Here is a 12,293-nt window from a genome sequence, read left to right as displayed (position 1 = left end):
TACTGTTGTTTGTTCACTTGGTTGGGGATAGAAGCCATGGTGGTACTTCCCACCTACTGAGATGCATCTGTGAGAAAGTTAAGAGTCAGGAACCTCACAGAGGAGGCCCAGAGGTGAAAAGAGGGGTTCCTCATGGGCTAGCTTAGTGATACCAGAAGATAATATCAGGGGGAACAGTTGGGCTTGGATGGGCATAGAACTGACAAGTGGCACTGCAAAAGAGGGCCATTGTGCATGTTCCCTCGCCTCGCATGGAAGTCCAACAAGATGTTGATTTGTCTACCGTAGCTTTTGGCTGGAAGGGGGATCACGTTGGACCTGACACGTTTTGTAGGGCCACCCCCCAGATTTTTGCCTTCTGTTGCTGAACCTTTTTTGTTGGCATTAGGACTTTGCTCATAAATTGCAGTACCTGAATGGCACATGTAATTTACTTGTAAGTCCCTAGTAATTGGTACTACATTTACATTGGTCCTGTAAATCAAATGTTATTAGTGGGCTGCAGCACTCATTGTGTTTCTCTCTAAAGTAGCCTTTTAAAGCATGTCTCAAGCATGCCACTGCAGCCTGTAGTGCAGTTTTGACTTGGCAAATAATCCTTTTACCAGGTCTAATCCTTCCTTTTTAATACTTATAAGTCACCCCTAATCTAGGGCTATAGGCCCATTGACTAACACTGTGCTACCTTATTAAATTTAATAAGTGCTAACTTTAAATTAGGGGCACGTAAAGATATGCTGTTTGGATTCAAATGTATTGTAATTTAAAATACCCTTAATGGTAAAGTTGGATTTTAAGTCACAATTCTGAAACTGCCTCTTTTAAAAAATGTGACTTTTCTTGTCCTTACCATTTGGACCTTCTGCCGGTGTCATGGGTCAAGTAACAGTGAATGTCTCTGCCGTTGGGGGTTTGTGTATTCCTCCCAGGCAGTGACACACATGGGATTAGGTGTGGACTAGATGGGCCACATGCTAGGATGGCTGTGGGCTGAGCTGTGCTCTGCCCCACTTGCACTTAAAATGGTTGGCCTCCAGCACCTACAAAGAAACCAGGCACCAGTCTATTACCACCTCAGACAATGTGGAGCCTTGACAGCGGAAAGGAAGAATTTTCCAAAATCAGATGTGTCTCCCCACAAACAAAGGCTGGCACAATGTTTAAATATTGGACCCTCAAACCAACTCTTCAGTACACTTCTGGACCTGTGGACATTACAGAGGAATGAGTGCCCTGAAACCAGTGGGGCATCCTGCTGCTACCAGAGGACTTCCTTGCTGATTAATGACTGTCTTGTCATCTGAGAAAGAAGACTTGACCTGCTTACCTTCATCCTGGGCTAATGTCAGTGATTCCAAGGGTCAGTTTGCTGACCTACTGTATGGGCTACAGCACAGCTTTCCAAACTTTTCATGTTGGTGACACACCCTTTTGTGAAATAAATTTCAGGGACACAGTAACGCGAGGAAGCGCAGCGAGTGAGCCCGAACCACCTATGGTGGGTTCGGGCCCACACCCCACACACACACCATCCCACCCCACAGACACACCAGCCCACAGACACACCACCCCACAGACACACCACCCCACAGACACACCACCCCACACACACACAACCCCCACACACACACAAACCCACACAGCCCACACAAACCCACATAGCCCACACACACAACCCACACACACACACCCCACCCCCCCCACCCCCCCAAACACCCCCCCCCCCACACACACTCCCCACACACAGAGACATGAGGGGCACTGTTAAATGGTACTAGTGAGGGAATCAGTGGCGGAGGTGGCCTTTCCCTCCATCTGTCTCCCTCCATCTGTCTCCCTCCGACTGTCTCCCTCCCTCCCTCTCTGTCTCAATCCCTCTCTGTCTCACTCCTTCCCTGTCTTCCTCCCTCTGTCTCACTCCCTCTCCCTTCGACTGTCTCCCTCCATCTGTCTCTCTCTGTCTCACTCCCTCTCTGTCTCACTCCCCCTCTGTCTCACACCCCCTCTGTCTCACTCCCTCTCTGTCTCACTCCCTCTCTGTCTCCCTCCCTCTGTCTCACTCCCTCTCCTACTGACTGTCTCCCTCCCTCTCTGTCTCCCTCCCTCTCTGTCTCACTCCCTCTCTGTCTCACTCCCTCTCCCTCTGACTGTCTCCCTCTGTCTCCCTCCGTCTCACTCTCTCTCTACCTCCGTCTGCCTCTGTCTCCCTCCCTGTCTGTCTCCCTCTGTCTCACTCTCGCTCTCCGTTTTCCTCCCTCTCTGTCTTCCTCCCTCTCTGTCTCACTCCCTCCCTCTCTGTCTCACTCCCTTCCTCTCCCCCGACCAACATATTCTGTGGGTTCCATAAGGGTCTGTGACAAAGAGGAAAACATTTTGCTTTCTTTCTTAAATCGTTTAAAAAATGTCCTGTATTGGTGGTGCGCAGCGCCCCTCCCCACTCCCTTCCCCGCACTCCTCCATGCCCATGGCTCACATGGACATTCTCCATTTAAGTGAATTGTTTATGTTTTTGTTTTCGTAAGGTTACAAGCCGCAGCGTGCAGAATGATCTTGTCGTACAGGCTTCAGCCAGACCCGCTAGTGCAAGGGGTTCGCCCTTCTCTGCACGAAGTCCTCAGACCAAACGAAAGAAGTTGGCACAGAAACTGGAATAGAAAACGTAACATTTATTACACCTCATGAGGTGGTGCTACGATTCAAACAGTACCCTTCGGCATTGCAAGAAGTAGCACACCGAGCTAAGGTAGCATGGTTTATTTATACCCGCACAGGGGCTCAAAAAAAGGCGGTACAAAGCACAAGAACACATTTTATGTACATATAAGGTAATATCGAGAGGCTCAATCGATCAGTGGGAGGAGTTAACAGTCTAGGGGGTTTAACAAACACATTCCAATCTAGAGTTAATCACTACCAGATGTGGACCCTAACGGTCAGCGGCAAAAGTGGCGGATGCTAATAATAGCCTGTTGCTGGGCAGATTCAAGTGTCATGAGCAAGAAGATAGGACCAAGCACATGGTCGACACGAGGTAACATGTGGCAGACGAAATGGCTGCCATGAATACAAAATGGAGTCCCCCAAATGTCAAGATAACGGCTAAAACTAAGATGTCTTTTGCTAATGCTCAACCTAATCGCTTCTAAATTACACCAATGTAAATGTGAAAGCTTCTATAGGGCTTCTTGGCAGCTTTTCTTTCCAATGCACCGCGATCCCGGGCCTGCCCCAGGCCAACCCCCTGGACCCAATAACCCACTGTATTCACCCATTGAAGGGCCCTTTGCCAAATGGACTATCCACAAATGAATCTCCCCGCCCCCCTCCGTTGTGTGTGTCGGCCCGGGCTGAGACAGCCTCCGGGGGCACACACACAGCCGCACCCGAGCACTTCACCGGTCTTTAAAAGACCATTTAACGTGCTAATAAGGCTTTGTTGTTATTCATATTAGAGCCCCTGCAGCGCCACTCTGCCTGTTGCTGGAATGCTGGAAGGTCCGCGGGGGTGATCTAAACAGCATACTAAAACTGGCACATTTGGATATTTTACCCGGACGCTGTTGTAAAACCCGGATATTTCTCTACTTCAGACCCCCCCCCCCCCCCCGTCGTGTGTGGCAGCTCGTGACCACCCACAGCCTCAACCGAGCAGTTCACAGGTCTTTAAAGACCTTGTGCATGTTAACAGGGCTTTGTTGTTGCTTCTCCCCTTCTAAGAGCCCCTGCAGCTCGACTCTGCCGATGTGACACACCTACATATGGGTCGCGACACGGTAATGTGTCACGCCACATAATTTGGAAAGCTGTGGGCTACAGGGACGGAACCAGGCCTCCCTGCAACTGCCCAGCTGACCCGCTGCACCTGAACCTGTTTGGATCTGCCTGAGCCCTGCTGGTGGCTCATGCCTGGAGTGAGTCCTGATACCCAAGAGGAGCCCACCAAGTCCTGAAAACCTGGGCTGGCATCGGAGTGTACACCTCTCTGCTTGTGTGCTCCACCAGAACCAACCGAATGCAACACAACCTGATGCAGGACCACGCTTCATAGCTCGTGATCTATGGAACTGACAAAGTGCAGTACAACTCAACACAGGACCCTTCATCACAGCTCCTGATCGGCAACCCCAATGGAGCTGTCACAGCGTGACCCAAATTGTTGCATGACCTGGCATTGCTGCTCCTCATTGGAACCAACGCAGCATGACATGGCACTCACTTCAAGGAAATAAGGTAAAATTCTGAGCAGGACTAACCTGGTCCCTCACACCCAGCCTGAACTAGTGACGTGATCCTGGTCCCAGTGCAACCAGATAACCACAGTTAATTGTACCTAAAAATGTAATATCTCGGATTCTACTGATTTGATTTTTGTTGTTCTGGTGTCATTGTATTTATTAAAATGTACTTTTTTTGGGGGGATTTTTCTTGCTTTGTGTTTTCACTTTGACTTTTTGTGTGCTGTATAAATACTTTACAAATTGCCTCTAAGTTAAGCTTGACTGTTTTTGTGCCAAGCTACCAGGCAGGCAAACACAATGCTTGTCAGAGTGTATAACAAAAAGTCACTACATTTACCTGCATTTATTATTTGAGTCGAGATTCCACCCCCATCTTAACCAATAACCCAATTTCTTACAGTAGTAATGGGAACATTATCACATCAGGATCAATGCAACTTCATGCCAATGAGGAGTAGTGCTCAAAATGTATGTCCACCTACTCTCATATTTATTAGTCTCCAGTGACCGGAACAGTAGTTTGGCCTGGCAGTCCTTGATATTAAAAAATGCTTTTGATACATTGGAATGGAGCTTTATAATGACATATTAGGAACAAAAAATTATATTTGGATCCAGTTTCCAAGGAAAGTTGTGATATACGAAGGGAAACTAGGCAAGGCTAGCTACTCTCACCAGTGGTTTTTACATTGCCCATTGAGCCTCTGGATTAAGTAGAGGTGTGTGACACAAAATGGGGAATGGCAGTAAGAGAAAGTACTCACATAATGTCCATGCATACAGGTGAATCACTGATATATTTGACAAAATTAACAGACTCAAAGCCTGTGCTGTTAATAGAGTTTGTGAAAAAAGGGGGAGTGTGGTCCTGGGATGCAGGGGAAGCTGGACCAATTGAATATGGACAATACAAAATTTGCTAGCCCCCACGGTAATGGTTAGATAAAGATTTTTCAGAAACGCACAAACAAAGAGTTTCTTCTGCTCGTGCAGGTATTTTATTTAAACCTGTTTCAATTTTTGATCGAATTTGTTTTTTTCATGGAAGAGAAAGGTACTTTCTGAAAAATCTTTATCTAACCATTACCGTGGGGGCTAGCAAATTTTGTATTGTTAATAGAGTTTGAACACTTTTGGGTAGTCTCGGACTACTGGATGTAATGGAAAAAGCATGGCATAAGTAGTAAGAAATATACTCAGAAGACCTCCTATGCACCTTATATGGACAGATGTCATCTATAGCGTCGTTGTGATATGTCAGTTGTACAAAGGTGAGCATCTAAAAGCAAGACATTGTGGGATCTACACGTGTGGACAAATTCAGCCTCTTTGAAGAGGCACAAGAGGTTTTTGAATTGAGACTGGGGCAATTCCTATAATAGGAAAGGTTAGTGCAAATGGGAAAAGAGATCTGGACAGACTGCCCAGATACTTCATGGCCAACAAACACACAGGCTATGATTCAGATTTGTTTAGCAGTTGGAAGAGGAAAAAGGGGGAAAGAAAAGAATATTGGAACAGTATGGGAGGAAGACAGTGCTGAATACCTTATAGAGAAAGAGTGGGAAGTAGCAAACCTCTAGGTGAAGAATGTATCTAGTAATGGACGAATTCAATATTTCCAGTTTTCTGTTTATCAGGGTTTACCTTACTCCTTGGAAACAGGAAAAGACATACATGGGGAGGGTGGCTACGTGCCCAAAATGTGGGACACCAGAAGAGGGCCTCCTTCATATTTTATGGTCAAGTAGAAAAAATTGTTTTTTAGAAACTGTGGTGAACAAGTTGCCCCGGATAACTGATAACATACCCAAACTCACAGTGAAGCAGTACCTACTGGTACTCGTGCCTAACCATTAACATAGCAAAATGAGCATACATTTACAGCTTTGAGGGCAATGCTAGGAAAGTGCCACATTGATATTCACTGGATGTGACCCCCTGGGCCACAGATAATGGTATGAGAATGAGACAACAGATACTGTGTGAAAGGAGAGGACAGACAAATGAAGAGGACTAGAAAAGACAATAAATTGATGGACGACTAAGAGACATGGTCCGACATGGTCAGAAATAGTCCAGACCTGACACCAGGCCATTCGGACTGAATCAGTTTGGAAAGGCATTTGGAGAGATCGAGCCTTTTCAGAACCGATGCTTACTGCTCCATTGACTTGGTTTCCGAGCGAGCAAGTACGATGAACGATTCGGACAGCTTTTCCAATTCGGTTTGCCTGGAATAAAAAGGCTGCCAGAATCGGTCTTTGGGGGCCCATAGCAGGCCCCTCTTCACCCAGGGACCTTCGATCGGGCCCGTGGGGGTACCCAAGGGACCTTCCTTTCCAACTGTGCGCAATGTGGCAGGCATCATGAGGTGCCCTCCACTGGGTGCAAGGTTTTCCCCAGCCACCCCTTTCTTCATTGGGAAGAAAGGGGTGGTTCGGAACACAATCTCCCATTGAAGGCCCGACTGCATTGTATCCGGATGCATACAAAGCATCGTACTCGTTCGGTTGAACCTTCCCCTATCCGAGTCATACGGAAAGTATTCCAGAACCAAGTAGTTCGGTATGCTTTCCAAAAGAGATCGGAATCGACCCCTTAGTGTAGACATTATGAATTGTATATTAGAAATGTGTGTAAATGCTCACTATTTGATATCATAAAAAAGTGGTAAGATATAAGTAATTCTCCTTCCTCCAATAATTGAAGAAGCAATATATTAAAACATTAGTGCTATTTAAATTGCTGAGATTAATTAATGTTGTGAACTATATTTGATTATAGAGTAAATTGATGAGTGTACCTAGATTTTAGGACCTGTTACTCTCTTGGGTAGGTCTACCCTATTGATGCAAGAGGGTATGTATGCCAGTGTGGCATGTAAGGTATCACCAAGGTGAAGGGGCACTATTACCCCTAACCTTTCCAGTCTGGTTCCTAACTCAAAGTAATAAGTGATGTGTAACTTGTTTTTAAATCTGTGATCTGCCCTTGGCAACATGCTACATTTCTGGTGTTACATTTCTGTTTTAATATTTAAATTAGCAGTTTTTCATCTGTAACTATTTGAAAAGTAAATTTACAAGCCACTGTTTCTGATGATTTCAACTTGTAAACAAGAGATGTTTAAAATTCCTTGAAACGTATGTTTATTCTACATAAGATATTGGAAATATTGATTTGAGGCTGAATGCAATTCAACAAAAGTTTCTTACATACTACCCATTCTATACATGTGCCTATTTGAAGTCTAAATTGTTGTAAACAATAACATGAGTCTTGTATTGTTTCTTTTTATTTACACCATAGAGAACCTTGGGTTATGTATTGTGGAAGAACCACTCTTTCTAAAATACCTAACTGATTGCCCTGTTGCCAGAGACAACATCTCCTTCAATTTGAAAAGGTTTGGATTGAAGATGGCGGCATGCCCAGAGTCACAGTCACTGCTAATTGAGCCCTTAATAATTCAAAAGAGCTTGGAACAGGAAGTAAGGGCATGGATACACTGCACTCAAGCTGCTATAGAGACAATCAAACAGAATTATGTTATTCATAATGAGGAAGACCCAAATCTGGCTGCACTCTTGGAAAACAACAGAGAATCTATTTTGGAACCATACAAGTCCATCATATCACTTAATACAGCAGCGCTAATGGGCCACCGGCTTGAAATGAAGGATGTTTTAGCAACTCTCCATGATCTGGCTGTCAAGAAGGAAACAGTTAAGAAAATCTGGAAGTCAAGCAATAAGACTTTGTGCTTCATAGTTGCAAAAAGGATCATTCTACTCTGCAGAAGCAAATACCCAGGGTTAAGTATTTCTCTGCATCTAGCTCAATCTGAGGTCCTTTTAGAAGGCCCCCGAGATGAAGTCCTAGATTCAGAAGAGATTTGCAATGGAATTGCACGTGGGCTTTTGTCCTCTCCTGTTAAGCTGAGTAACCAACAGGTCTCTTTCCTGAAGACCATCAATCTTGATAAATTTAATGAAGAGATCTTTTTTTCTAGAGACACCTTGGCGGGCCTTCATTTCCTTGATGGGGAGATGAAGCTCCTTGGAAATGATGCAGACAATCTGAATTCTGCAAACAGCTTTCTCCAAAGTACCATTTTAGAGCATCACATTGATATACCAAGTACCTTACAAACAGCCCTCTACAACATCGAGTGGGTGGCATTTGTGGATGGGCTTCAGAGAGAAGCGAACAAGGAGCTCAAGTGTGTTGACATCCTTGCGCTTCCAAGCAGAATAGAGCCCCAGGAAGTTGTGGTGGTCGGTTTTCAATCAATTGCCACCATGGTTAAAGAATCATTTGAGAAATATATACAACTGATTGGAAAAGAAGAGCTGGTCATTACCATGGTGGGTGCCTGGCAGTATCTGACTGATGAAGGAAAGACTTGGTTTGAACATGCTACCAGTGCATTCAGGTGTGTGGCAGAAATTCTGCCTGGGAAGATGTTCAGCCTCGATATAAACACATGTTGTGATAAAATAATCACAGCTCCTACTTCCATCTCTTCAATACAAATACAGCCTGTTGTGAACAGAGGCATAGCAGATGTGCAGGTAAAATAGTTTATTTTCATGCTTATTGAATGCTCTGTTAATGTGGGTGAAAAGTGGGTCAATCCTATAGGAGCAGCTTGGATGTCTCAGACAGGTGTCATTTGATTTATTTATCCATTTAACATTAAGGCTCATCTCTGCTCTAATAGATGTGAGTCTCTAAGAGACGTATTTGAAGGAAAAGCCCTACTTCTCATAAAGAGTTTTCCTGTTTTCTCTATATAGACTAGAGGATAGGTGTGTTGTCTGAAATGAGCCATCTTAGGCCTCTGTAAACTGGGGGATATCTCTGTTGCACTATGTATTTCCCTATTTCTTTGCAAATGTTTACAACAAACTTTGTCCATATCATCCTTGCTGTGCTTTCTTTATGATGGCCTGCCTCAGTGTGCTTGTGTTTTGGATGCTTTGAGCCAGAACATATACAGTAAGCTTGGAAAGTGGTGTGATAGGGCATCCGTACATATTTTAGGGATAAATGCTAATCTTTAAAGTTGAAGTGTTGGGGAGGTGGCTTCTTTGGTACTGGTAATTGTTTTGCATTGAACGTTTAATGGAATGGGCTCCTTGGACTCCTTTTGGCAGGATTTGTTGATACCTGCAAAGCAAGCTATATAACATAAGACAAGCAGAACACAATGACAATACAATAACCCAACACTGCTGTCCAAAAATGTACACTGGGATCGGACGCCTGAGCTCTCAGGGTGTTACTCAAACCCATTGCTACTTTGTTCTCTTCCTTGAGGCGCGGGGTTATTGGATGCACCAAAGGGCGAGCAGGTCCTGGTTGCACTCATAGAATGGAGGTCCAGGAACACAGAACCTTTTCAGACCCTTACCTGGGTGCAGAATGGATCTCATTTAATTCATCCCACAGACAAGACGTACAGACAAGCAGGATGAGGGTAGAGGCAGCGGCCGCACTCGCTCAGGAGCCAAGGGAGGTGGTAAGTGTTTTGAAGTTCGTTTTATTCTTCTCCTCATCGTCCCCTCTGCTCAGTCTGCACCAAACAGCCCTATGAACTGTGGAATCCATTAATAAGCATCTTTAGACAATGCACATGTTGACTTTCAAACTCACACTTATACTTCTTCTTCATAGACTCCTCTTTTTCTAATGTTTAAAGGGTTTCCCTCCTTTTTTTCGCCCCCGCTACCTGGAAGCTCCATCAGAAACTTCCTCATCAGCTTTTTTCGTCATTTAATATTAGGCCGGGAATGACTCGAGAGCACAAGACCTCCGGGCTTCCCAGAAGGAAAGATCAAAACCCTCTAAGTTAGAACCATCTCTAAAGCCTGCAGCCTTAGTAAACATAGAGTGACCGCAGATCTCAGCAGAACCTTCACAGGCCTCCAGGCAATAACCCATTTTTTGATCCTATATCAAAATCACCTGATTTAGAGTATGCAAATCCATCTTCAATCCACACATTTAACTTATTAATTTCGGCTGTTACAATAACTGCTCTGATTCACTCAAGTAGAAAAGAGAATTCAGGCGCATCTATAATTGAACTATCCTCTTCTCTACATCCCTCAGATACTATATACAGTGGTGCCCCAGATAAACTGTTAACCCTTAATTTCCGCATTCTTCTTGTCCTGATTCAGAGGTAAAGAAAGTTCTATCAAAATCATCCACAGTTGTTGAAAAGATCTACAATGGCAAAACAGACTTAGCAAACTGGGGCATTAGTACCTTTAAAAATGAAAGGGTAAAATATCCAGACATTCTCTCCTATAGAATGCATTAAAGAATCCCAGTTCATTCTCAACGTTCAACATTAAAAGTTGTGTAAGGGCCACAAACACCGCTTTCATCACCAATGGGGTTATGTAGATTACTTTAAGGAAAGATACAGGATGCTCCTGTCAATTTCAGAGCACAACTTCCTCTGATACTCATTCCGATTGGAGCTGGCTACGTTTCACCTTGAACTAAAACAACTACCAAAATTCCTAACAAATATTGCTCCCCTTTATCAAAGAGATTTACATCATCCTTACAGGAAGGAGCATTTTTATCCTGGAATATAGTCGGCCTTCAAAGAAAATTTAAAGATCCAGACGGCAGAACTTTTTTTTGGCCAAATGGGATATTATCTGCATCCAACAAACTTGGAGTAAAGAAGTGGTTCATTTAAATAATTGTCAGGAGTTTTCTAAACCCGCTTTCTCAAGTAGCACATCAGGCAGACCATTGGGTGGTTTGGCCATCTATGTGACCACTACCTTGAAATCAAGAATAAGTCAGATGAAAACTGTTAGTAATTTGACACATGCATTAACACTTGATCATTTCAGCACTAGTCAGCCACCCCAGAGTTCTTCTTATCAATGTCTACTTAAATATGCACAACAAATTCCATAAAGTTATTGTCATGGAATTTATTGAAAACCAGGAAGATATAATGTTCTCTTTGCCAGGACATGACTTAATCGTAACAGAGGATTTTAATATAATCTTGATTGGAAATAGTCAAGACATACTGCAACAACCAACACATCAGGAACCAATAGGGGCACTGCTACTGAGAGAGTCCCATTAGGAAAGTTAATACACAATTTCTTTTGCAGGATCCAGGTAACTCCCCTACCCAGTGCAGCAGATTCAGCACCACAGGGAAAATTACCGATCATTCACACGGTGGATGGGCTATTCCTAATTCTTAATTGGGAACAGCACTGATTCTATTGCAGCTCTGTGCCGCATTTGACACTGTGAATCATTCCAGTCTGCTGTGTCGTCTGGAAGGAATGGGAATGCAGGATACAGCCTAGGCTTGGCTCAGATCTTTCCTGCATAATAGCACCTTTCAGGTGCATTCTAATCTACATAGGTCGAAATCCCATCTGCTACCCTCTGGGCTACATCAGGGCTCTACCCTGAGCCCTCTCCTGTACAATCTATAGGTCAGACTGCTTGCTGGCATGATAGAGCCCCATGGGCTGACTCTTTTTTCATACGCCAACACAAAAATTGTGGTGTCCTTCTCTACTAAGGACAACCAAAGAGAGGAAGCTCTTAGTACATGTCTGGCCCAAGCTTTGACTTGGATGAACATCAACTTGCTGAAACTTAATGGAGACATAACAGAGATTCTGGTAGTGGGCAACCATCCACATCTCTGAGGTCCCCATCTCTAGACGGCTTCTCTTGGATCTACCCCCTCTTTTGTGCAGGTGGTCAAAAGTATGGGAGTATGGATAGATGACAAACCAACCATGATCCATTAATAAAGTAGCAGCCACATGCTTTGGTGGCCGAAGAAGATTTTGGCATGCCTACCAGCATCAGCTCAACGATCGGTAGTCCAGACCTTGGTGATATCTAGAATGGACAATGGAAATGTTCTGTATCTGGGTGTGGCTACATTTTTGCTCATGTAGTTTACAAAAAATCTGTAAGTGTCAGATCCAAAAAACCTAACCAAGGGAATGGGGATTCACCTGAATGCGTGAAAAAACAAGACCC

General features: G+C 44.2%; 1 protein-coding gene across 2 annotated transcripts in view; it reads left to right on the top strand.

The window, feature by feature from the left end:
• LOC144781884 (uncharacterized) overlaps positions 1-12,293 on the top strand; it is a 698,016-nt gene that overhangs the window by 243,312 nt on the left and 442,411 nt on the right. For both annotated transcript variants that reach the window (XM_078660934.1, XM_078660935.1), the window contains exon 7: positions 7,551-8,815. In XM_078660934.1, coding sequence (XP_078517060.1) covers positions 7,551-8,815 — 1,265 coding nt within the window. The remainder of the gene's footprint in view (positions 1-7,550; positions 8,816-12,293) is intronic.

The sequence above is a fragment of the Lissotriton helveticus genome, chromosome 9 (genome assembly GCF_964261635.1).
Source record: "Lissotriton helveticus chromosome 9, aLisHel1.1, whole genome shotgun sequence".
NCBI classification, from domain to species: Eukaryota; Metazoa; Chordata; class Amphibia; order Caudata; family Salamandridae; genus Lissotriton; species Lissotriton helveticus.
Note: the sequence above shows the minus strand (reverse complement) of the source record. Positions and strands in the feature narration are given on the sequence as shown.